The sequence below is a fragment of the Hesperophylax consimilis genome, chromosome 5, assembly GCF_061612785.1.
Source record: "Hesperophylax consimilis isolate HC1 chromosome 5, BYU_Hcon_1.0, whole genome shotgun sequence".
Taxonomy (NCBI): Eukaryota; Metazoa; Arthropoda; class Insecta; order Trichoptera; family Limnephilidae; genus Hesperophylax; species Hesperophylax consimilis.
This window is the reverse complement of record NC_142840.1, coordinates 29,100,248-29,128,001: the sequence shown is the minus strand read 5'-3', so window position 1 is coordinate 29,128,001 and position 27,754 is coordinate 29,100,248. Positions and strand designations below refer to the sequence as shown.

The following is a 27,754-nucleotide window of genomic DNA, read 5'->3' as shown; positions in this document are numbered from 1 at the left end:
GGACAGCGGTAAGATTTATCATTTATTTATTAGTTATCGTCTTCATCAATGAAATATTAGATCGCTGGGTATGAAAAAGTTATTCAAATTGTACTTTTTAAGCCATAAAATTTTTCACTGGAGTTTTTTATTTAAAATTACCGCTTCGTTAGCCGCTCTCCGAATATAAAACAACCAACCCCGACTTTGCAGCAGAAAGTACAAGAGAATCTCACGAATAATAAAATGACAACATGGCATTACCGAAAAGTAGTAAGTTGGCTATGGATTTGTCCATAAACAGCTGATTCCAAAATCGTTGTGGATGCTGTGTGTGAAGTGTCGAACAATGTGCTTGTTATAGAAATATAAAACACAGTTCGACTGTGTGTTTTATATTTCATCGTTAAGACCAAGGTACGCATTCGATTTTGACATCGTTACAACAATGTACTCGAATTGGAATCTGTTTTACATAGCCAACTGTCACATTCTTTTCAGATGTCACTGTCGATTCAGCAAATCATTTTAGATGCAAAAAGACTGGCAGGTCGCCTAAAAGAACGCGAAAGTGTCGCAGATTCGCTTTTGAATGATACTCAAGCAATTAATAAACAAATTGAATCAATGAAGCAGGTAAGGACCACTATTTGTTCACCCATATATACACCCGTACGGATAATTTTATAATATAGACAAAGATGTTACGGTGCATGATTTCTAACGTTTCAGGTAGCGTTATTCATTATTATTAATTAAGAACGCAATCATCGGGCTTGTAGATACAAAAAAAATACGTTTGGCGTGTTAGGTCTGTGCTCAGCAATCGAAAAAAGTTTCCGAAAAGGCCCACATTGCTTACATTAAATATTTGAAAATTATCTGTGCCAATGGTCGAAAGTGTGCCTTGCATTAATTTGATTCGCTCAGCAAACCGTCAATCAAGCTGAATTGAATAAAATAAATCTATTTGGTGAATAGTACAAGTTTATACCTGTTGAAATTGGGACCTTGGTAATTTACCAGACCCACCTTTCAATGCTTTTTAAAATATGAAAAATGTGTGTGTTTACTTTTTGTTAATAATCATTTTGAAATATTTATTTCTGTTTACTTACAGTTTTTTTCGATTCTTTTCAATTTACATATTGCCCATAACCCAATTTTTCAATTTCTCTTATAAATCTGTGTTTAGTGCTTTTGGTCAAATAATTATACTTTTTAAAAAACATTGTTCGCAATAATATTGCTTTATCACCATCAGTGGCGGCTCGTGACTTTTGGGTGTTCTAGAGTGCTAATATTACTAAAACTCCATTTTCGAAAAAAAAATTCATTTTCATCTTCAACAACATCAATAATGCCATTTTTTGTAATATTAGCACTCGAGAACACCCAAAACTCACGAGCCGTCATTGATCACCATTCTTATTAACCCTTGAATTATAATAAATACAGTGAGCGCTTTAACCATTACGTATCTGAAGGTAAAAATCATTAATTACCCGAAGGGGGTCACTAAGGTCCCCCATATAGTGAAGCGATTGTGTCTCTTAAAATTCCTTTTGCCCTTTCCAGTAATTATAATATTTATATTTTCCGGATATTAGATTAGTTTTCTTCGCCCAGCAGTTAATCATTAAGACTTGCAAAACGGTAAAAGAGATAGTATGAAATCGAGCGAAACTCAATTACTTACTATTGAAAATAAAAATAACAGTAAAATGCACCTTTTATGCCCGCGCTCGCGGCTTGTTTGCGCTGAATAATTTTTTATAAACAAAGGGGATGAAATGGGGGTAAAATTTAACCAAGATCATAAAGACAGCCTCCGTAGTCAAGGGTTAAGTTCCTTGACTATGAATCTGGCGATTGCGGGTTCGATTCCTGGCGTGCGTATGTATAATGTGCCCCTGCATGTATAGTAAAATACTTGCGGCACTTTCCGGAATAGTAGATACTGTCATTATTGCCCTGGTGAAAGACCACCATTGAGAATCGAAATATTACTTGAAGAGGCTTTAGCCGTATTTTGTAACCAGATTTGAATAACCAGGTACTTAATACTAATTGGAAATGTCATAGTCTCACTGGTTCCCATGGGGAGTAGTTAGGACATTCACATTAAAATAAATAAAAACTTTAAAAGGCCTGTTTCTTTGTTTCTTCCACAAATTGTCATCAAATATTAAAGCAATTTGTGTTGTTTGTGTGGCTCAGTACCAAGAGGAAGTGCAGGCCCTGAATGAGGGCTCTCGCCAGCCACACTCGGTGCTGATCTACAGCACCCAGGAGATGAGAGAGATGCAGCAGGAGAACCAGCGGCTGCAAGCGGCCCTGGACGACCATCGCCGCGCCCTGGAACACATCATGAGCAAGTACCGCCAGCATGTGCAACGTCAGATATGGAACTCGCGCATCGACTTTAAGGGGATCATTAATAAGCGACAACAAGAGGTAAATATCCACCTGAATTTATGATATTCGCTATGTCATATTAACCTTTATAAGAAAGCTACCCCTGCTTTAAGAGACAACAGGAGGTAAATATCTACCTGAGTTTATGTCGTTCTTAACCTTATCTATGCGACTGTCGAAGTTTAAAGCGGAGACGGTTTTCCCACGTATTGATTCCCTCGAGGATGCCGTAGCGGTTTGGGTTTTTCCATCGAAAGTCCCCCTTGTTTGAGTTCCCTGAAGGCCCAACGAGGGAAGAGTCACTCCACTCCCCCTTGGTTCCCCGAAGGTTTCAAGAGAGAAGAGTTCACTAAGGTGGCCTCAGCTCTTCTTTCCATTTCCCCTAAATTTCTCAACGGCCACTACTTTTTGTTTGAGTTGTCCATTTTTGGTCCCATGATTATCTAGGGAAATAAAAGGTCTACCCCAGCAGAGCCCCGAATGCTGGGGTACAGCCTAAATACTCCATCATCCGGCTTGAGCACGGTAGCTCACACTTTGCTTGGGTTGGCTTTTGCAGGTCATATTTCCACTCCCTATGCTTAGATTATTACTCGTTGTACTAGCAGGAACCTGGTGAATCTACATCACACATGTGTTGCTAACGGAGAAAAGTAAAATTAGAGGAAATTCTTTCTCCACCCGAACCACTACCCTCTCTTCCGACAGGTGATCATCCAAAATCTAAAACAATTCATGCTCAATATACGCCGATATAACAATGCTTTTCAAATTGCCTCTTTAAAAAGTATGCAGGTGGTTTAGCGGAGTTTCAAGCCTACATTTGAAATTCAGGGGCAAGTATATCATTAAGTAGGGAGCTTGCTACCATATCGGCCCGATGATCATAAATTTCTGCAAATCTATATTATATTAGATCCAGAAACAAAAGTATCAACGAAGAAGATCCAAAAATGAACGAAATCGTAAAAAAACACATGGTTTAAAAATAATATTTAAGGCCCTTGCGGAGCCTGCGAAGCCGGGGCGACTCGCTAGTCATAAATAAATTTGAAAAAACTGTTGCATAAGTTTTTGTTTTCGTTTCTCTATTTCCCAAATGCGACGTAACTAAGTATAATTTTAAAAACATTCACACGTTTTCTGTAAATACCGGTAGGTACTTAATATATTTTAATCTTCAAAGCGTTACACACTTACAGCATAGGTGACTGTGTAAAGACCAGATTTCTTACACATACAAGCAGGTTGAATGTAACGAAAATGCACTAGAACTAACAGATGTGATGTTTGTTCGATATGGTGGTTTATGCACTTTAATATATCTTTTTTTGTGTTTCAACAATTTGGCTGTCAAAAATACATTAACCTGTCATAACTTACGTATTTATAGAGTTTTTGTCAAACTTAATGCATTTTTAACTTTTATAGATTATTATGTGAATCAAGTATGCTTCTTTTTGAGGCAATTCTAAAACATTTTTATCGCATTTTTCAAAGATATAAGTGGTCAAAAACAGAGTAGATACTATCTCTTCCAACGCCGAGGGCTCCTCTCTCGGGATGATAAAAAGCCGTGACATGTGTTTAAAATTATGAAAAATATTGTCTAAAATCAATATTATTGCGATAAACTATAGATCGAAGTTGCAAATGTGGGTTTTTTTTTGTATCAATGTTTAAATTTATTGTTTATCAATATTTGAGTTTGTTGTGGTTGAATACCTAAATTAATAATGAAAAAAAAATTAGGAGTGTGAAAAACAATATGTAATCCATTATTTGTTAATAAAAAATATTAAGTCCGGGAACAGCATACGAAAGGTAGTTTTAGTCATTTTAGATAGCTGTTTTCTATCAAATTAACCATTTTGCCTCTCATGTTCCCTTACAGAGCTGATATTAACCCCTCAAGTGTCCAATTATTTTCAAATTTGACTTAAAACGTTTCAACTTCGCACTCGATTTTCTCGACAAATGAAAGCTCAAATCAAATAAAAGTTATATGCATCACAAAATCGACTCCATGTATAACCTAGATTCACCAGTTTCCCACTTGTACAGGGTTTTCCAATAAGAGGTGTTATTTTGATATTCAATCGTAAAAGATCAATGGTTTCGTTGCTTGTGTGGCACGTAGCGCCGTCTTGTTGAAAGTAAACGTTGTCCAGATCAATACCATCCAATTCCGGCAATAAAAAATCATTAATCATCTCTCGATAGCGCAATCCATTCACCGTAACTGTTGCTCCAGCCTCATTTTCGAAAAAGTAAGGTCCAATGACTTCGCCGGACCATAAACTGCACCAAATAGTCACACATTGAGGATAGAGAGGTTTTTCATCAATAACTCTTGGGTTTTCCGAGCCCCAGATGCGACAATTTTGCTTGTTGACGAAGTCACGGAGGTGAAAATGGGTCTCATCACTCAAGATGATTTGCATTTGATTCACTCAAGTGAATTTTAATAATTTCAATGCGTTGTTGAAGCGTGTATCGTTCCATTTTTTTTAATGGCGTAGTTTCTACTTGTCAAATGTCAAAAAATGACAGCTTCAAAAGTAACATCTACCGAAATAGCGGGCTATTCTAAATAACACCTCTTATTGGAAAACCCTGTACTACAAATTTCCGGACAACGTGTATAACTTGTTCAAGTTGGTACGTGTCATAATGGTCATCATTGCCAGTGTAACATAGTCAGAATTTTACTTTTTGATACTTTATAACAAGAAGTGTCAGGAAAGACTGTTATGAAGATGCTTCTGATTAACTTGAATTGTATTATATTGCCCGTTGAAAAAGGTATCCCCTTTTTCTAGTCAGGTTTGTAGTCTATCGCTTTGTCGAGGTGTCTCCAACAGGCATATGTCATCCATACTATTATTTTTTTTTGTAAATTCTTCTCCTTTTTTTTTTTTTTTTTATAGTCGGAGGCGGTTTACTTACGTTCCCCGCGAGCACTTAGGCCATAGGCCCATTGTACTATCTCCCATTTTACCTCATTCCCTTGCCAGTAACCCGGTCCCTTTTATGAAGTTCACCAGGGCTGTCATTGGATATGTGGCGATGTCTTCTGGTTCCACACTGTGTCTTCCCAGGTATCTGAGCCTTATTCCCAGCAGAGCGGGGCATTGGCACCATAGGTGAATTGGAGTCTCTTCCTCCTCTTCACATTTCCTACAGATGTTGGTGTTTTCCACTCCCAACAGTTGCATGTGTCTCCTGAGATGGCAGTGTCCCGTTAATAGTCCTACCAGTTCCCTCAGTGAGTTTCTGTCCATATCGAGTAGTTGCCCTGTTCGGTTAGGGTCCGGTCCGTTTATGAGTACTTTAGATTGCCTCATTCCGGGTGCCTTCTTCCATTCCTTCCAGTGTTGGGATTTGACCCACCTCTTGATATGTAGTTTGGTGTGGCAAGCTGCTACTCCTACGGCCGGCTCAGATCCCACAAGTGGTGCTTTCGCCCCTTTCCTTGCTAGTTCGTCAGCCCGCTCGTTGCCCTCAATACCTTTATGTCCTGGTACCCAGAGCAGGGTTACTTTATTGATGGTCGCCAGTTCTATTAGGATAGTCCTGCATTCCATCACCAGTCTGGAGTCGCATCGGTTACTTTCCAGTGCCATTAAGGCCGCCTGGCTATCAGAACATATGTTTATGTTCTTATTTCTGTACCCGATACTCATATTCTCCTGTGCGCAGACTAAGATGGCTTTCATCTCAGCTTGAAACACAGTGCAGTGCATTCCTAGAGGTATACTGAGTTCCCTCTTAGCTCCCTGTAGACAGACCCCGGCCCCTGTTCCTTCCTCCATCTTGGACCCGTCTGTGAACCAGATTAGTTCCTGTTTGGAGTTTGGACCTGGGACCGTGTCCCATTCCTCCCTTGTGGGGTACGTCACTTTAAACAGCTGTCCGAAGAAGTATTCGGCTTGTTTGCCGTCCTGCTTCATCCCAGCCGTCGGACTAATTGCCCTCAGTCTTATTCCTATCTCCGTGTGACTGTTTCTGGGCAACTCTCCTCTCCATTGGCCATTGCAATGTAACCTGTAGGCTGCCGCCATCGCCGCCCCCTCTATTTCTATGTTTAGTGGGGGTAGGTTCAGCAGCACTCCCATGGCTAGTATTGGAGTGGTTCTCATGGCTCCTGTGATGCTTCTGCATGCAAGTCCCTGTATGTGATTGAGTGTGACCATCACTGTTTTCAGTGTTGTTCTCCTCCACCAGACCAGGGCTGCGTGCATGATCCTTGGTTTTACAACGGCTGTGTAAAGCCATTGCATCATTTTAGGTTTGAGACCCCACGTTCTGCCGCAGATTCGCCTAGTTGCCCACATCAGAGCACAGGCCTTTCTGCCTACAGTTTCCACCTGGTTTTTCCAGCTCAGTTTGGCATCTATGATGACTAATTCTTCTCCTTTGTAAGCCTTCCGTTGTCCTGCTTTGGACATAAGCCTCCGTCAAATGTATCCAGTTACTCCAATTCTCGGTGGCTCTCATCCATCTAAAGCTGTGTGAAACAATGTTCCTATCGCCTACTCAAAATTTGAATTAATGTCCCGTGCTCAGTGCATAGCCATAACATCAAATTCACGGTACTTGCTTTTCATACATATATTTTTACCATACTCATTAGTTACACGAGTACACATTTGCACGAGTTAATTTGATTTATTTTAAGATAAAAATTCTTGCATTTTTTACAACAAACTTGTTCATATCTTATATATGTTAAAAACAATGGAGATGTACGGTTGGCGTGTTTTTTTTTTATATGTACGTTTTTGTTTCTCTTTGCTACAGTTATTTTTATGTTGTTCCGTTCTTTTACCTCTGTTAACTAATTAAAATTTTATAAAGATGGCAAAAGATGTGACACAGTATTTACTAAATTCAACAAATGATGCATAACATTATATCATTAAAGGTTCGACCAGTTAGTGACAAACATCAGTTATTATAACCGTTGTCAGGTCAAGGCTAGAGTTGACTGCAATATTCTCATTATCAGTTTGACATACTCGATTAGAAGAGAAGATTTTATCCAGTTAGAAGTTGCATAATGCTCAGGTCCATTCAACTCCTACTTATCTTTTTGCCGGTTAGTTAAACATCAATTCCACTCTCAATTATTTGCTTATCATTTTGATATTAAAAGGCTTCCTCGGTAGAATGCGACTGCGATGGCTATCGATTATGTATGTACATATTGTACATTTATTGTGACAATTTTGCTGTGCAAGGTTATTTATTTATTAAACAGTGGGCTTTTATATTATGTTTTACAAGTTGTTTGTATCACTGAACAGTAAATTCTTACAAAATTAAAATAATTTAAGAAAATATAAACATAGCTTGGTGGTGCGCAAATCTTTCGTTCGCAATTGTGCGGGGGGCGGATGCGGTGGTGCGATAAAGACTAAGACAAACAAAACGAATTGAATTTTGCCTTAGTGTTTGCAAGAGGAAAATGAGTGGGAAAGGCCAAAGACTTACCCTGGTCTCGTTCTCCTTAGCCGCTGGTTTCTTTTCACTTATCAGCTTGCAATTCCCTTTTAACATTCGCTCACTTAACACAAAACAAAAAAAAACAGTGACATTCACTGCGGCGGGTAAAACGTTTCACTGGACGATGTGTGCTCCAAAACAGTCACAGCCGAGTTCAAACATATGCGGGTTTTCAAGATGACACGAATGTTCGCGGGTAAGATGCAACGATAACAATGCTCCTTGTCTTTGGGCCCGGGTCAAGGAAAGGGGACAAGGAGCAAAAGGGGGGTGAAGGGTACACATTTTAAGGCTATTCAATTTTATTCATAATTACATACAGACATACCGTCTAGAATACATCGAAATACACTCCGCATTAAAATTGCCTAAACGATAAGGATTTACAAGTTAATCTAGTACAACGTTTTTAATAATTGAAATCACTTGGTGTTCGACGATTACAGTCAGTTAGATTTGTGAAACAAAGTGTGTAGTGACCTGTGTGGTGATTAAAAAAAAAAAGCAAAAATTATAAAAACATTTCTTAGATCGTAAACAGACTAAACACGCAGGCGCTAAGATCAAGTGTTGTCATTATATCGCCATTGGTCGTAAATGTCGTCATCTATCTCGCTATTGGCCGAAAGTGTCTGATTTTGAACTGTGCCCTACGGATTGCGGCAAACAGGCGCTAGTCTGACAGGAGTAACTTATCTACTTATCAACACTATTTTCGATCAAGTGACAGTTGCTGTAATATCCAGTGTTTATCTGTGTATAAAATAAACACAATTTGGACCAGTCAACATAAGTGAACCGACTATAACAACATTATGAAGCCGTGTACGCGTAATGCAGCCCGCAGTGGGTCTCCAATTGTAACTCCAGCAGCGTCCTCACAAACGGTACCGGCTAGTTCTCTAGCCGAAATAATGGAGAAGCTCAACAAAATCGATGTCGAGCTCACTCGCATCAAGCCCATGTGGGGAGAGATATCTGACATAAAGAAGAGCCTCGAGTTTGCTCTAGCAGCTATGTCCGATACGGAAAAAAGGGTGGAGGCGGTTGAGAAGAGACTGGAGACTGTCGAAAAGTTAGTTTCGGAGGTTGCATCCATCAAGAAGAACATGGAAATCTTCAGATACGAACTGGACGAGCGCGATCAGCTCTCCCGTGTGAAAAACCTAGAAATCAAGAACGTGCCAATGACGAAGGGAGAAAACTTACTCTGCATAGCCAAGAAAATAGGCGAACAGATTGGCTTTGAACTACAACCAGAAGATGTGGACACAGTGACGCGAGTGGCTACCAAGTCCGCCCAGGTTAAGCCGATAATCATCCGTTTTGCAAGCAAACGGAGAAAGGAGGAATTTCTTGCACTATCTAAGAAGGCCAGGAAGATCACCAGTACCGACCTGAAATATTCCGGACCAGAAGCAATAATTTATGTTAACAACCACTTAACAATCAACAATAAGATTCTGCTCTCCAAAGTTAAAAGCAAGGCACGGGAAGCAGGCTACAGATTTGTATGGGTAAAGGACTGTAAGATCTTAGTGAGAAAAAACGATAATTCACCAGCTTTTTTAGTCAGGAGGGAAGACGACCTCCAGAAAATTTCATAAGAAAATACTGCTCATTCTATTACTATTGTTTACTCTTCCCTCTCCCTCTCCCTCCACACGCCCGCTATCCTCCCTCCCCCTCCACACGCCCGCTACCCTCCCTCTCCCTCCACACACCCGCTATCCTCCCTCCCCCTCCACACGCCCGCTACCCTTCCTCTCCCTCCACACGCCCGCTACCCTCCCTCTCATGTTGCAACTGCATTACTATTATATTTATTATACTCTCACAACATTACCTTATTATATCATCATGTTCACAACTCCTGTCAACTGCAAGATGTTCTCACTTTCTGTACACATCATATTATTATGTACTTCATATTTCAAATGTCACTCGATAATTTAACTCGGAATTCTGTAATACTGATGTGCGAATGGCTCATTAAGCGTTCATTTCCAAGTGCACATGTTACTCACAATGTATTATGCTTCTATAGGATCCACTCCTTTTCGTAACGAACAATTACTTAGAGATATTACTATTATTTTATTTTCTGCAGATAATACTATATTGTACCTCACATTCTATTCACGCATTCTCTGTTATTGACACTCAACTGAAAAAGAGTCACTGCCTTTAAGTATTTTTCATCAGAACGTACGCGGTCTGAGGACTAAAACTGACACATTTCTTCGTAGTGTTACGAGCGGTGATTATGACGTTATCGGCATAACAGAGACTTGGCTTACAGATACTATTTCAGATGGTGAGCTTTTTGACTCAAGATACAACGTATTCCGACGCGACAGAAGTATCGAAGGTGTAACCATGGGTGGTGGTGTGCTCCTGGCTGTCAAAAAGGAACTCAATGCAATTTGTAATTACTCATGGTGTTCTACGGATGAGGACATATGGGTTACTCTTCGCATCCCACGTGCAACTGGATTCACTAACGTTCATCTCTGTTGTACATACCTGTCAAAAAGTTTCAACTTCAATGCTCGAATCACCGCCTTCTCGAATGATCTAGGTATTAAGCTTTTGAATCAACCAGACGGCAAGTTTCTTATCATGGGAGACTTTAACCTACCCGATATTACCTGGACTCTTCCTGTGGGTGAGGTTAACCTGAGGTTAACCTGGCAACTACACTTCTACAATAAGCTCAACATTTATCGACAATATTAATTACTGTAACCTCCACCAATATAATGGTATTCAAAATACATTAGGAAGAATTCTTGATCTCGTTCTCTGTAATTTTTTGGTACGCGTAGCTCCCGCGAACGATCCGTTGGTTCCTGAGGATGCTCATCATAAATCCATCATTATCACTGCTGAGTTCGTTGAACCCCCGGTCATAAAGGAAAACTCAATTAAACGGCCCTCATTCCACAAGGCTAATTATGATGACATAAGAGATAGCCTGGCACAAGAAGATTGGAACGCACTTAACCTTACCGATTCCGTCAATCCTGCAGTATCGCATTTTTACAATATTATTAATAATTTGATCGCTGATAAGGTTCCATTGAGGCGTACTGGTAAATATTCCTACCCCCCGTGGTATAGCTCATCATTAATAAAACTTATTCGTGAAAAGCAGAAATTTCACAGACTATATACAACCTACAAGAACCCTTCCGATTACATTACTTTTTCAAGGCTACGCACCAGACAGAAAAAAATGGCAAAAAAGTGTCACGAAGACTTTATTAATAATGCTGAAGAGAATATCGCCAAAGATCCCAAGGCATTCTGGTCATATGTTAAATCAAAAAAACTATCAGCATCTATTCCTAGCGTATTAAATCTTAAGGATGTAACAGCCGAGGGTGGACAGGCAGTCTGTGATTTATTTGCTGATTACTTTCATTCTGTCTACGAACCGGCTGACCCTCTGGGGATTTCCTGCGATGACTCTGTAGTTAAGCAGGTTTGTGCGATGGGATCAGTTTTTATCGATGCTGACCTCGTGTCCAAATATTTAAAACGGCTCGATTCTAGCAAGGGAGCTGGGCCGGATGGTATCCCACCACTGTTCATTACCGAGTGCGCAAATCATTTGTCACTCCCGCTATCAATACTGTTTAATATATCGATCAAGACTGGTACATTTCCAGATATATGGAAAAGAGCCTACATCACACCAATTCATAAATCGGGAACTAAGTGTGAAGCAGATAATTATAGACCCATTTCCAAGCTTTGCATTTTTTCAAAGGTGTTCGAAAACATAGTCTATGACCAGTTATTCCCTGTGGTAAAGAATTCGATCAACGAATTTCAGCATGGATTCTTTGCAGGTCGCTCTGTTGCTACTAATCTTATAACTTTTACAAACTTCTTGTCTGCCTCCATGGATAAACGTGTGCAAGTTGATACAATCTATACCGACTATAGCAAGGCTTTTGACAAGATCAACCACAACATTCTGCTTAGAAAACTTGCTAATCATGGTATTCATGGAGATCTCCTTCGTTGGTTATCCTCATACGTAACAAACAGATCCCAGGCTGTGACAGTGGGTGGATTTTCCTCGGTCTGGAAAATCATTACTTCCGGTGTGCCTCAGGGGTCCATTTTGGGTCCTTTGCTTTTCTCTATCTATATTAATGATATTACGACATGTTTTCACAACGCTCAAATTTTACTATTTGCTGACGATATGAAGATATACCTTCCTATAAGCTCCCCGGACTGTTCTGCGCGTTTACAAGCAGATCTTGATCGACTGACGGATTACTGTCTCAGAAATAAGCTTTTTATCAATATTTCTAAATGTTGCAAAGTCACATTCACACGTAACCGTGTGAAAATACTGCATGATTACACCATTTCTGGATCGATTTTAACAAATAAAGACTATGTGCGTGATCTCGGGGTTTTCTTGGACTCTAAACTTACCTTTGATAAACACGTTGATAACATTGTCACCAAAGCATCAAAAAGTCTAGGTTTTGTACTGAGAACATGCAAATTTTTCAAAAATACTAAGACATATCTGACTCTCTACAATTCACATGTTCGTCCTCACCTGGAGTACTGTTCACCGGTTTGGAACCCGCGCTATATTGTTTATGTTAACAGGTTAGAAAGAGTTCAGGAACGATTTCTCAAATTCCTCAATTTTAAATCATTTAACATATACAACTCTTACGACGAAATCGAGAAACATTTTCGAATCACGAAACTACTCAACAGGAGGATTGTCGCTGATCAGATGCTCTTGTATAAAATTATTAACTCTAAAGTTGACTGCCCGGAGTTGCTGAACAAAATAAATTTCCATGCGCCAATTCGATACAGCAGACAAAATACCCTTTTCTACATTGATAGATGCAATACCAATTCCAACCAAAATGAATTTATGCAAAGGACATGTAACTACTATAATAATAAATTTGCAAATATAGACACTCGTGCTGACATATTCACTGCTAGTTACTATCACTACAGAATTTCATTGTATCACATTCTAACTCATATTAACCACTGTTAAAATGATTGTACCTAATATTTTAACACACTTTGATCGGGTTATTTTTTCGCCGGCTGACCGCTGAAAACGGGCGAAAATAAAGGTCCCGCGCGAATTTGTGTAATTTGTTTTAAATCGCTATATCTTCTTAAATAATGGAAATATTTCAATAAAATTTTCTACATACTAACTCAGCATACCCAAGCTATAAAATTTCTAGCCGAAAACCAAGTATTATTTCTAATGCAACATAATAAATCGAAAACAAAGTCATTGTTGTGTCATTAGGGCTCAATTTTTTAAGTATAAACTAGGTTTCAATTTAATAAAATTACAAATTATTATATTTTCACCAAGCCCAAATCATTATAAAAACAAAAACAATTGCCACTTCTCTAGTATCGTCAAAGTAACACATTATTACCCATTGAAATACCACGTGTACAATTGCTCCTCGCACGGTACAGCGGACCAAAACCATCGGAACATGCTAATAATATTGGTTATTTTTTCAAATGAAATTTAAAATAATCACTTACGGTAGAATGCTTCTCGTATTGCTCACGTAATATTGTTTATTGTTTTTCACCATACACTATTAGGTTTTAGTTTCTAACCACTTTTATCTAATCAGTTTCAGTTCACGTCTAAAAATTGTTCATCTAATATTTGGATACGGTGTGATACTTAGTGAAACATTCCCCCCTATGAAGAGGGACGTCGCAAAATTGACACATATAACTCGTCAGACCTTTCGTTTTGTGCGCAGAACACACGCGACATTGTCTCTGGGGATATTTCTTTTTACCGCCGGTGACAATTTTTATCGCTTTATGTTTTTTCGTGTCCATTGATAATCTCCCTGGAGGATCTTTTTTCAAGACTTTCCTTTGTAATTGTGAAGTGGATGGTCTCGGTTCCTCAAAATTTGCATCAGTTTCAGAAATCTCGGTCATTATCCAATATTTGGCAACATTAAGTAAAAATTGTTTATAAGTCAGTCTTTTGGTTGCATTCAAGGCCTTGTAAACTTTGTAGGAATTAAACAGAGCACAATTCAATAAATACATCACAGCTCTCTTAGTCCATTTTTTGGTTCTTCTTATTATTGAGTAATACGAAAGATACTGATCTGCACGATCAACTCCTTTCATATATTTGTTATACTCAATAACACTCTGTGGTTTCCAGATTCGTAGTTTCGTCTTCCAATCGATATTGCCGCTTTCAAGTATGATCGAAGAATGTATAGTTGAAATCATTCTGACGTCCCTCTTAGATTTCCAAATTTGCAATAACACATCATTTTTTCGACGGAAAATACTTTGGCCTGGATTGAGTTTTACGTTTTTAAGGCATTCGGGAAAACCTCGATTAATTCGCATTGTTCCGCACGTTCTTATTTTATGTTTCAACAACACTTCACTAGTTTTAACGCTATTATAGTAATTGTCCATATATACATGATGCCACAAATATAGGTATGGATTAAGCAATGTTTCAACTGTATCTATTAGTCGCTTTCCTTGCCCACAGTATATTTCCAAATTGCAAATATATCCCGTAGGGGCTTCACTAACCATTCGCACGAGAATACCATATCTAATTATTTTTGACGCATTGTATACTTTAAATGCTAGCCTTCCCCGCCACGGTATGATGCTTTCATCTAGAGAAAGCTCCCTTTGAGGCTTGTAAACAGAATTAAATTTTGGGATGAGATATGTCAAAACGGGTCGAATTTTTTCAAGGCGGTCGCTGGAATCGGTAATGTTTTGGTTATTTGAAAAGTGCCAAGATCTCCAAATTTGATTGAAACGATCACGGCTCATTGTTTTTGAAAATATGGGCGTCTCGATACATTGGTCTGAAGACCAATAATCTTGTCTCGTAGTTTTTTGCACTTGACCCATAAGCAGAATCAATCCTAACATTTTTTTCATATCTGGAATGTTTATGGGCTTCCACTTGATGGATTTGTTCGTTTGTTTGAATCTTGATTCATTTTGAGCATGGTAACGATTGCTTTCTTCTACCATCATTTCAAACAAATCATTTCCAATAAATAGTTCTACTACTTGCATAATACTTTTGGAATCAGCTGGTGTTACGCAAACACCAGGATGACCTAAAAATGATTCGATATTTGGCGGATTATCTATTCGAGACCACTCTTCTCCTTCTTGCTCCATATCACTTTCTTCAGAATCACTAAACTGTAATGGCATCACTGACATTCTTCTCCTACAAGGAATTTCTTCACTTCCACTAGATTCTTCACTTTCACTATCGAATTCAGGCAAATAATTACTAGAACAGGCAGATAAATTATCTGCAACGATTTCGTCATCACTTTCGTAATTTTCAGAATCCATTTTGAAAGGTTTGAAAAAGCTAATATAAATATTATCTCCTCAGAACACAACCGTACGACAATTTGCGTTTTAAAAACTGACATGCACTTGTCTTGTAAATATTTATTAGGGTCCGCCTAACTGTGTTTGCCGATACCTGCTTTTGTTAGTCGCGTCAGACACTGTGCGCTCGCTCGCACCTAGGAGTTGAGTGGGTGCGGAACAGAGATAGAGAGATTTGTTTCGGGTTTCATGGTCATAAAAACCCTCATTCCAAGAATTGAATTATTAGAATAACAGAATATGTCATCTAAATTACTTATTTCGTTGATCTTCAAATGAAATACCTATCAAGTGTCAAGTTTTAAATAATATAGGTCATTTTAGTTGAAATATCGATGTACACAAAAGACTCCAAGATAAATATTAAAAAAAGACTTGCATTACAATTTGATAATTATGTACGTATAGTTGGGACCTTTACAAAGAGATTGGTATATAATATTCATATAAAGACATCGGATAATTTCTTCTTTTCTGCCATTGAAATGAGGCGGGCGCAGAAGGTAGAACTACCCTTCCCGACGTTAAGCATCAATCGACCGAACGGGTAGAACTACTCTTCCCGATTAAAGTGTGTTAATATTACCTGCGTGGCAACTTTTCCTCATCCCTCTCCTCCCCTTTCCCGTTCCAACCCAAGTCTATTTAAGTATAGTTAAAATCACTTTTATTTATTGCTGTTTATGGTAGGCATATTATAGGTTTATCGTTTGCAGGTTAGTTTTATGTTTCTATATATATCTGTGAACATTAATAATTGGTCTGTTTTTTGTTATTCTCTTATGTATATTATATTACTAAGACTGTTAATGTTCCTAAAATAAATAAATAAATAAATAAATAAATAAATAAACCTCACGCGCAACTATAGCTGAAAAAATAAACAACAAAACATAAAATACAATACATTTGTAAAAATGTGAATAGAAACTAAGAATAATAATAAAACCTAATGCTACATATACATACACGAGCCGAACTGCCAAGCTGAACCTTGACTTATGGGAAGGGAACGAAGCAATTGTAAATGGTGCGAAACGCCGCTTGCAGTTGCTTCGCGTGACTCGGCTCGCGTTTCGGCTCGCAAATGTATACATACCATAAGAGATCACGTTGACGTACATCACCCCTCACATAAATTATAATAAAACATAACTTTTATGTAGCGCAGTTTTGTGTTACTTCACTTCAAGTGCGCTTACCTATGAACAACACCAATTTTGATTTACTCTATAATTCACCGGTTCTGATGTTCAAAATAACAAAACTAGTAGAAGGTAAATATATAGGTCTATTTGTGTCTAGAAAAATAAAATGAATGGAATAAACAATGTTTACATAGACTGAAGACTCAGAATCAGAGAATTTTTATAAGCTAGTTTCCTGGTGTTGTTAAAGGGTAAGAAATGTCGGCAAGATCTTTTGGGAACACGGATATTGATTAATTGAACAAATTCAGGCAGTCAGTTTTGTAATGCAGTATTTTATGTACCTATAATTAAATAAATAATGTAATACCTAATACATAGTATTAAATCTGCTTATTCTGAATGTTTCAATAGTGATATAATTAATGTTTTGTATAGTACAATGAAGGATAAACCTTAGGAACTTTTGTTGACATTACGTTATTGAATTTCAAGGTTATACGACAACAGGCAGAGAAAATAAATGAAATGGCCTCAGTCATGCACCGAGCTGCATACATTGATGATGAAAACGCCCCCAAGGAAGAAGAATTGCTTTCACAACTTGTCATAGAAAACAAGGTAAACATTTTTTGTTTGTTCATTATTTTCTGAAAAATCAATTAAAAAACAAACATCATTGTGAATTGATAATTTGAGATTATCTTATACACATTTCATTATCAAACATGGACCACGGTGAAAACATATCGATATACATTTTTATCAAAAAAATATATTTTCACAAAGCTTTAGTGCGCTTTATTTAACATTCAAAGATCAAAAATACTTTAAAAAGACTTTTGTTTTTTAATTTAAAATTATCACAAAGTAACCGCCATATGAAGAAATCATATTTTTTTTTTATTTTTTTTTTTTTTAAAAAGAAAGACAAACATTTAAAAAAAAAAGACTTTTGTTTTAATAACCACTCAAACTATTTGCCTAAATTTAGGTCACATTGCTCTGACCCTTAATGAATACCTACATTTGGGTAGTTAGTTTCAACAATTAAAATTAATTTTTTTTAAGTTCCCTGTTTAGTGTTGATAATTTTAATGATTTTGTTTTTTAATTTATAAAACTTACAAAATTGGATAAATTATGAAATGTAGGAGAATTCATTGGCTTTAAATCAGAGTGAGCAGTTTATATATTTCCGTATAAATATTCGGATGCTTAATTTATTGAATGAGCACGGGTGAATTTAAAATTGAACGCCCGGGTACAAGGCCGGCCCTGAGCCTGACGGCGCCTGGCGCGAGTAAAATTTTGACACCCCTAGTCAAAACCGGTATATGCCGAAGGTAGAAGATCGCTGTAATCAATAATACTCTGATGATTTGTATTTTTGTGCAGCACCATTTTTGTGAAAAACAATGTGTTAGGACTGTTAGTTCAGCGCCTTGACAATTCAGCGCCCGGAGCGGACGGCTCCAATTGCGCCCGCGTAGGGCTGGCCCTGCCCGGGTACCTCCTATCGCTCAAGACATTTTTACATTTACGCAATCGTTTGAGTATCTAAGCAGAAGAAATCAGATTTGAAAAAATTGTTACTTCTGATTAACCGCTTCTGTGCCAAGAGCGAGTTAACTCGCATTCTTGGCCTGCTGTGCACAGCTACACTTCTACCTACTGGCATTTAAAAGGTTAATGTTTAGGATATTATTGATTTGTATTTATAACACTTTTTTCTAAATGTAATAAAAACAATAAAATGTATCAATTGTATCTAAAATAAATGGATCAACAGATATTAAATAACAATCTGAAAATGATAGCAAAATTTTGTTGACATTTGTTTTGCACGTCCACTACTTTTCTCAGTTGAATTATAAATAATATTATATTAAAACTTATTACAAAAATTTATGAAAATTTAAATTTTATATTTTCCTCCTCATTCATGGCATTCAATTTTCTTGACTTCGTTCTGTATTTTTAGCCACTCCAGCGATCGCTTTAATAATCGAAAAACACGTCGAGCAACCGTGATTTGGAAATTTCCCGCCCACATTAAAAAAAAAACATACCTCCGAATTTTAATATGGAGATATAATCTGAGTATAGTGCCATATAGCCAATGAATCCACCTATATTTTACCGTCTATCCCGTATTTTTAAGATTTAAAAAAAATCGTAAACTTATAACATTGTAAATGTGTAAATTCTGCGCATTAGTTCCTACATGAAATTACAAATTAATTTGCGAGGACTGATTTCGGTCAACGTTGGATATTTTCTATTTTTGTATGTTGTCTATGGCCTACTTGACTGTGGCCTATATAAGAAGGCTCAATTTTTAATCATTAACAGCTGTTCAAAAGTTTTGTATGAATTTTTTTTTTATGTAATGTTGTTATCAATAAAAATACAATTATCAATAAGAATGGTCTCGATTCTTGCTTTTTTCGTTTAACAAGCGCTTGTTCGAGAACAACTTTTGTTAACTTGAGAATTAACAATATTGGAATTTATACGCATATAGAATCTACCACAGAATATCGATTTGAGACGTTTATTGATAAAATGTGAAAGTATTATACTAGCTTTATACTAACGTAAACTGTAGATCGCAAGGTTTTGAAAAAGTTTAAAAAAATGTTTTACGATTAGTAGATAAATTTGGCAGATTATGACAAGCAATCACTCAAAACAGTTTGCAAAGTTGCCATAATAAGCCAAAAATGTCTTGAGTGATTAATATTAAATTAATAAAAAATTTTATTTACTGTGAAAAACAGTGAATCCAATTACATTTCAGAAAATTTACAATTAATGACATCACATTTATTACATCATTGATGCACGTTAACCCTGCCTTGTCGGTGCTGTCAACTGATTTGAAATGTCTAAAATTATTTCAATATCTCTGTAAATATACTAAACACTGAGTTCATATTTTAAGTGTTCCTCAGCAAAACATTTATTTTTATATATTGCATAACAATTTTTTTCACACATTTTATATATTATTGAGGAAAATTGTATTTATCGAACGAAACTGAATAAAATGTTTTGTCAAGAGATTGGGAAAAAATTTGTTATCAGTGGTGTGGTATGTAGTGAGCGAGAGAGGTACGTGGTTTCGCTCACCGTGCTGTGGTTGTCAGTAGTAGCCGGCGGTCTGCCTTTTATGCGTGGCTTTTTTTTATTTCCTCATTTTCAGCACTAATACATAATATTGTACTGATGCCCATATGTCCATATGTTTACCTACTATTATTAAATTAATACAACAAATGACAAAAATCTAAATGTGTATTCTATACACTGAGTAGGTACACAGCACCGGAGCTCGAGTTTTCAATTTTCTAGCACCGTAAGGAAAGGGTTAATCTAAATTGTTGTACATATTAAATATCCCTCAAAGTAAGAAAGTGTAATGACCGTGCAACTTACGTCTAGTCTAGTATGAGGAGCTAGAAGAGAGGACTAATAATGACTGAACGATTGTCCTATGGCTCTTTGTTACTCGAGATAATATGTTAATTACTCAGACTAATATGTTTGTACTTTGCAGGGACTTAGAGAAATGTTAGGACTATCCCGGAAGTATGGCTCCAATGGGACGCTCCTGAACTCGGGACAGGGCCCGGCATCGCAAGACAAGGACGTGCAGACTGAAGCCGTGTCGGGCTCCAACCCTAACACGTGACGCAAACATAACTCGCCTAGCTCATGTCAACTTTAAGACACCGACTGTCTTTATCCTAATGAACCCTTTAATCCGGAAACAACCTGTTTGAGTGTTTTTTTTTCGTATAATTTTACATCTTCGTATATTATATTACATATTATACAATGTTGGCGCTGTATTCCAGCCTTTATACTTCAGAGCATACTAGCTTTAGTTAATTACATACCTTTCTTTCCTGTAAACGGAATAAAGTTAAATGATAGAAAAACTTCATTCTGATATTACGGACATAAGAAAGTTCATATTATTATTATTATTATTATTGTATTTAAATTAGGGTAATCGATATAACTCTTGTAAAACGTCTAGTTATCTAGAAAGTTCTTCAATCGTTAACTATGGTGACGTTAATTTTTGAAGTTTGGTGTTATTATTTTGATTAGTGTATTAATTTTAAAGTTGAAGGTTTTAACCAAATTTATTGAAATGTAATCAGTTGGGTTTAAATTCTTATATTAGATACATCTGATTAAATAAAATTTAACAAGCAGCTTGGACAGTAGATTACATTTGATGTAATTTTATTATATTGTGATTATTTGTATATTCATTTTCAGTATGTATTATTAAATTGAAAACTTCATTTTTTGATGCTTGTTATTGTAAAAGATTCTACAGAATATCTTTTCTCACCTTATAGCATAGATTTGTTGTAACAAATTATTATTATAATATTACGTCCTCTATTTCCAGTTACATTGACGTTTTTAACTGAGCCTGAAACGTAGGTACCTTTACAAAAGTATCATAATATACCAGAAAAACGTTGGTTTATGTCTTAAGACTGGTAACTGCTAAATTAGTTCAGCATTGAAGGACACACAAATTTCTAACAATTAACTTTCTTGACAAAATCATGTGATTTAAGATGTGATTTATCATAGACATCCAAATTAATAGACTTGCCCTAACATAAAATCTGAGTATCATTTTGACGAGCTAGAGGCAAACAACGTAGCCATATTTTTGGCACCAGGAAGATTGGAGAATGCTTTGAATAATCTATCAGTCCTAGGTTGTCTCCCGAAGGGCGCACATTGAAATAACTACACCCTTTGCAGAAAAGTAAAGTTTGCTAAAGTAAGGCAATCCTTTGTAGCCCAGTCCATTGTGGGACTTTTTTGTGCAGGGTCTGAATGTTCATTTTTAGCCGAAATGTCTATAAATCTGGTTGACGCAAAAATGAGTGAGATAAGTAATTTATTATGAGGTGGGTAAATTATAAGACATTTGTAAACTAAATAGTTTAAGAAATATTTGAATTTTTAAACATGCCTGAATTTTTGTTTACCCAATGTGTAGTTAAGTTTTCTACACAGTTAGTGATTTGCGCACCATTGTAAAAAGGGATAGTAATTCGACAGCGGATTTTATTTTCGAGGACTAAATAGTGATATTACAATGCGAATTGCCTGTATACTGTCAAATTAATTTATTGACAAATCAAAGAAATGGAGATGGTCAAGCCACCTCCCTGCTCCTAGCAACTTGGTTTGTTCCCCTTTCCCTGATGGGCTGGTCTATCAATTTGTATGTTTATGGTTGCTATTAATACATTTTTTTAATATTTTATTGCCAATTGTGCAATTAATTTCTCCACACGTGAAGACTTTTGTCTTCTACATTCCCTCACACTGAATTTGAAAATATACCAACAGTAACTGCCAACACAAATGTATTGAGAGAGTAACGTTATAACATATTTCAAATCTGTTACATATTAACATAATATTTTCCCACACATTGAGAAGTATCGTTGAATTCAACCCATTCAGCTTGCATATTATTAACTTCATTGTGATGTTTCAACAGCGTTATTTCATAAAAAAATAAATCATTGATCAATTGGACTTAGAACTTAGAAGGTATTTGAAGTATTCATTTTTTTATTGAAAATACTCATAACATACTTTTTTTAAATCAAATTTTATGAATTTTCTTATTAGTAAATTTAAAAAAAATAATGTGGCAACTGTCTAACTTTCACAGTTTGTGGCTGGCAAGGAATGTCTAAAAAAAACTCTGGTATTTTGCCAATTTTCGTCAAATCGTTAAATGAGAAACTTGAATTTTTTCATAAAAATTATTAGTTACCAATTGACATTGTTAGTGGTCCCAGTTTTGAAGAGCAATGGAAATAGAACTGTCCTGACAGTAAAATACAAACTATGTATATACTTACGTAATATTGTATTTTCTCATGTGAACTTATGTATGTACATGATTTTTTAAACAATTGTTATGAACATACAATGAGAATTACCAATATTTTGTTGAAATTTTTATCTTCTAAGAGTTCTGTAAATCAAAATGTTTTGTATTTAAACATCACGAAAAGGCTACAAATGTGTCTATTTTTCTACAGAAATTGTTGAATGGTCACAAAAGTATTCTAGAAATGTATAATTACTATTAAACATAGCGTGCACTAAGCTGTTAGGTATATAATACTTATAATAAATAAAGAAATCTCAAGTTATCAGATTCATATGTGAAATGATTCTGAGAGGCGTCTATAATAATACTATATTGTGTAGTTTTATTTTAGCTTTGAAAAGTATATGCATAAAAGAATGTAATCAACCTAAATCAATAATTCTATCTAAAGTTAACTAAATTAGTGCTGTGCACTACGTAAAACTAAGGTAATCCCTAAAACAACATTGGTTTTTAGGGTGTACAATATTTAGCAATAAACCTTGTACTAGATAAAATTAAATAGGCGTACATCTACATTTCACCAAGTTTTCTACTTGATTTGGCTTACTTTACCTGGGACTGTTCCAAGTCAACCCTCCCGACACATGCTGATTTGACGCAGTGGTATGTCAGTGTATGAAACGCCGATTGTGTATGATTCGGCCACACAGATATATATATAATGGCAACCTAGCCCTAAATTATCAGTTGAAATGCGTTAAATAAATAATTTAAGCAAACAATTACAAAAGATCTGCACAATATGGCTTCATCTGTTAAATAGAGCCAGTTGTGTTGATTTTTTCGCAGTAATAACTTAACTTGTCAATTTAACACTTTTTTAATCTATGGGCAGCTTGCGTTGGTATCCCTTACTTTTTAGATTTATGTATAGTATTATGTTACCCATGTAGGCGGTAGAAATACACAACTTTTTTTTGCTCAATGATAAGAGTTTGTTATATTATGTATCTTCCAATAGAATCAAAGACTAATTTGTCTTCATTTCTACTAATCCAGCACATTTTGACCAAATCACACAAACATCTTTGTTTGGGTTGTTTTTCACTAACTGATAAAAGACGCTGTTTAAAAACTTAGGACGAAGATGTTAGCCAACTATTTACATATTACAATTACAAATATTGAAGTTGTATACGCCGCAAAGCCTCGAATTAGCTACACTGCCCTACGCTCTCCGATTGCTAATAAATTTTTCCGCTGTCGAATTTTAGTACCAAACCCATATTGTAGTTTGATACTAAAATTAAAGGAAATATGTATGTAGTTCTCATTTGAAATAAACGTTTCTTTGCATTTGTTCATCCAAATCATCATTGTAGAGAAAATGCGAATTAAGAAGTACAAAAACACACAATGCAATATTTCAGATACATAATTGGAATTTAAGATAGATTGTAACTTTGAATTAATGTTCGAGATAGGTACATAGTGATGTATTCATAATATGTGTTATGGCATACAAGTATTTCTCTATCTAAATAAGGAGTAAGTTGTATATTTAGTTGGCGTAGAAATACTTCACATTCAAGACCCGTCTATTTTTTAAAGACTATCATCTAAATTATCAGCATAACATTGAAGTTTTGGCCAGCTGCAAAATGTTTTCTGTCAGTAAATATAGTCAGTTGAGCAACCACTTATGGTCAGCAAGTAGACGAGATTTATCAGCAAATAATTTCCTCTTAGGAGCTAACCACATATTGAGTTGCATTTTTTCACAGTCGACAAAAACACGTCCAGATTTAATAAATGTCTTTTCTAGATAACCCAATATTTAGGCTAAAACCAGGCTACTGCAACACAATTTGCTTCCCACCAATCTTAGAATGCCGATGCCAAACTATTTTGCATACAATTTACATTATAATATAATAAGCTATAGTGAATCGAAATTGTAGGTTGATATTGAAACAAACTAAGAATGACCTATTTATTTTCATGCCTCTTATGAATTCGTTATAGATCAATGTTCATAATGCATTACTGTAATAATTGATATATTAACAGATTTTTGGCGTGAGACGCTTAACCTTGTCTTGCATACTGTTGGTAGAGAGCGAGAGACGCTTTAATGCGTTATTTGTATTTTCGTGCTATTGGTAGACGGCGGGAAACACCAAAACGTGTTGTTATTCTGTGAAGTAAAAATTAGACTCCAGATCTCGTGAGACGTGTACTAGGTACCGGGCAATTCGTATAATTATTGAATTCGTAGAGTTATTGCCGGGTGGCAGACTGTGGTCATAAAACATGCAATTGTGGTCATATAACATAGCGGTAACATTTCGTTTTCATCTTCATACATTTCTTCAGTGTTGTAGCAATATTCTTTTGATTCACGACATTCTCCATTTTCATTTCTGCCTCCATTCCGCTATTACAAATTAAAATTTTTTTTTTAAATTACGGATATCGTACAAAATATCTATCATTGTGAAACGTAATTTCGCCAAGAATCTGAAAAAATTGCCCACTTTACGGAGTGGATTGATAAAAAACAACCTGCAAACATTGTGTTAAATACATCTATTATTTTTTTTAGATCATTATTGCTGCCTCCGAAGATATTAGAAGAACGAGATGTGCTATGAGCAGTTTATACTGTGTGGAATTGTTTTGCCCAGTGTCGCCGGTTTTGTTCACCAATACTACTGCACACCTTCGCTTACGCTAAGGTATCCGCACTAATACATAGAACAGATTTCTGTGCGTACACGTCCCGATGGTTTTCAAAGTACCCTAATTAGGTAGTACTCCGCCTACGGTCCTGCGGCCAACATAGCATATCTCGTTCTTCTAATATCTTTGGCTGCCTCTGTACAAATATTAATCCTGTTGTTTAGTTTTGTTTTATGGATCTTTGAAGTGAGTTTTGTAAATTGACTCGGTCAAAGCTGATGAATTCAACAGGTCAATTTTATTCACTCCTTGATTGAAGAGATCATTTCTCATTCTTATTTACTTTTACATAAATTGGCACTGCTGTTTGTATCTAGCTTAGAATTCAGATACTTAGCCGACACCTACTAGAGTTGCTCACTCAATAATTAACTAGATGGTTTTTTTCAATGTCATTGAATACAATCCACACTGATGGCGACTCTGTAATGTCGGCCTTCAAACAAGCACAAGGGATAATTCATTATTAGTTTTGGATTTAACTTAAAATTTGAGCAGAGTAAAAAAATCTTTGTGTTTCTTAAAACACGAAAGCTACTCTCATTCTCTATATTTAGAGATGTACATAATATTATTGTCACTCGTAATTGAAAGATTAATCTGTTCTTTGTTTTAGATTCATTATCCCTCGATTTGCTTCATTGTCATCTGAATGTTGTCCGTTAGTTGAATGTACATTAGGCAAAATTAGGCAATTATGTTAAATATATATTATTCTAACAGAATTATTATTCCCAATAATTAATCCAACCCTTATAAATATGGTACTTAAATTTCCTTTTTAATATCATCAGATTCTGGCTTAGAAAACTTAAAAAATAATTCATATGGTGTCTGTTTTTTTGATTCTTTAAAATTTCAAAATGAACATCTGTATAAAATTAAGAACTATTTTCGATTTTTTTTCCAATTAATTGATGTTATAATATTATTAAATACTGTTGTTACCCATGATTTATAGCAATATATGAATTGATACCTTTTAGTAAATTGCTCTCTAACTAATTTCTTTATAGCTACACTTATTATGTAGGGAATTAACCTTCAACGTATGTATTGTATTGTATTGTACATGTGGACACATTTTAATAACTCTTCTATCAATTTATTTTACTAATACAAGTTGGGTTTTTGGGAAACAATATTATAATACGTAGCTTACGATCTTTCTGTTCTTTTGTGATCCACATTTGTAAATATTTATGAACATACATAATATCTAATGCAATCAAAACCCTTTTTTGTATTAATAATTTTTTACGTTATATTTTTAATCTTTGTAGTTTTAGCCAGGTATATTTGTTCCACTTTTAGTAATTCATAATAATTATTTCACCTAAAATATTTTATTTTATAGTTTAAAAATTATTGTAATTCAATGTATTATAACATAATATATCTATAAAGCATTTTTGTGAGTAATAGAATTCTGTTTATTTTATTTTAGCTTTAGTCAACCTACCAAATATTCTCTCCATTTCATCTGTGTTTACAGGAGAGGATCCCACAGCTTTCCACGTGTCTCTTCTGACACGGCTGAGTACAAAACTGTATCAATCAAATAATGTTAGTTTGAAATCAGTTGAATGGATCAGATAATCAATGGATGAGGCAAGGAAATCGTAACACAATATAATACCACAAAAAACAACCAACACTGTATCGAACGTTATCAGCATCATCAATATAAAATGTACATCAATTATAACAAACACAACAAAATGCCATCATACCACTGTCGAAAACTATGTAAAAACCTTCCATAAAACTAATGTTGATAAACCTGCCCTACAAATAGGTAACTCATGTTTAAAAACCTGCCCTGCCGTTTAACGGTAAATTTTATCACAACAATTGGAAGAGCAGTTGTCTCGCCTTAACTCATGCAACTATCTTGCTCTCGCGAAGCAAACACTCATTGGTTGAACGAAAAAGCCGGCTCTCCCGTCAACAGGCAACGAGAGATTTATAAAAAATACTAGAATTGCAAGCCCTTCCTGTAATAATAGGAGACAATGTTAACTAAATAGTTATATACAAAGATACTTACATGTTAATTAAATAAGCTCGAATAGAAATAAAATATGTTACACGTAAGATAATTATGAACTCAGCGAAACTCTGAAAATGTTACAGAGATTTGACCACTTATCTTGTAGAATATGTCTTATTATAACCAAATAAAAAATATTGCGACGACGTGGTTTTGGCAGGGCGACAGAAGCAGATAAGGTATAATATTGTAAAATATTCATTTGTTTTTGAGATAAACTTGGTCCATGTAATAACACGGCAAAACTCACGCCGAAAAAATAAGTTCCTAAAACACAAAACGAGCAAGCGACGAACCGGGCCGGCCACGCGGTCTTGTAGCGCGTTATAAATAGATCGCTCACATTTGTACCGGCCTCTTTCGCTTCAGACCCTGGAACCGTCAACACCTGCTGTCCGCTCTGCCAGACCATTCCGCTACAAGCCCTGGACCGAGCAACATCTACCGCTGTCTGCTCTGCCATTACTCGTTTCGCTACCTGGGAACTAACTCGCCGTGTTTGATTTCAACCCGGTTCCCCCCCCCGCTCCACTTCCGCTGTCTACTGCACCTGCCTGC

At 35.9% G+C, this 27,754-nt stretch overlaps 1 protein-coding gene across 1 annotated transcript; it reads left to right on the top strand.

The window, feature by feature from the left end:
• Positions 1-273: 273 nt before the first annotated feature.
• Positions 274-27,672, top strand: LOC149423740 (FGFR1 oncogene partner 2 homolog). The gene is made up of 5 exons (XM_089631786.1): positions 274-396; positions 481-615; positions 2,200-2,436; positions 16,998-17,123; positions 20,065-27,672. Exons 2-5 carry the CDS (start codon positions 481-483, stop codon positions 20,197-20,199), a joined length of 633 nt encoding a protein of 210 aa, XP_089487912.1. The 5' UTR covers positions 274-396; the 3' UTR covers positions 20,200-27,672.
• The last annotated feature ends 82 nt before the right edge of the window (positions 27,673-27,754 follow it).

Excerpts from the sequence above, each read along its gene's own strand:
- LOC149423740 (XM_089631786.1), top strand. The coding sequence starts at position 481 with ATGTCACTGTCGATTCAGCAAATCATTTTAGATGCAAAAAGACTGGCA. Across the intron at positions 616-2,199 it reads AAATTGAATCAATGAAGCAG|TACCAAGAGGAAGTGCAGGC; the intron begins GTAAGGACCACT and ends TGTGTGGCTCAG. Across the intron at positions 2,437-16,997 it reads TTAATAAGCGACAACAAGAG|GTTATACGACAACAGGCAGA; the intron begins GTAAATATCCAC and ends TTGAATTTCAAG.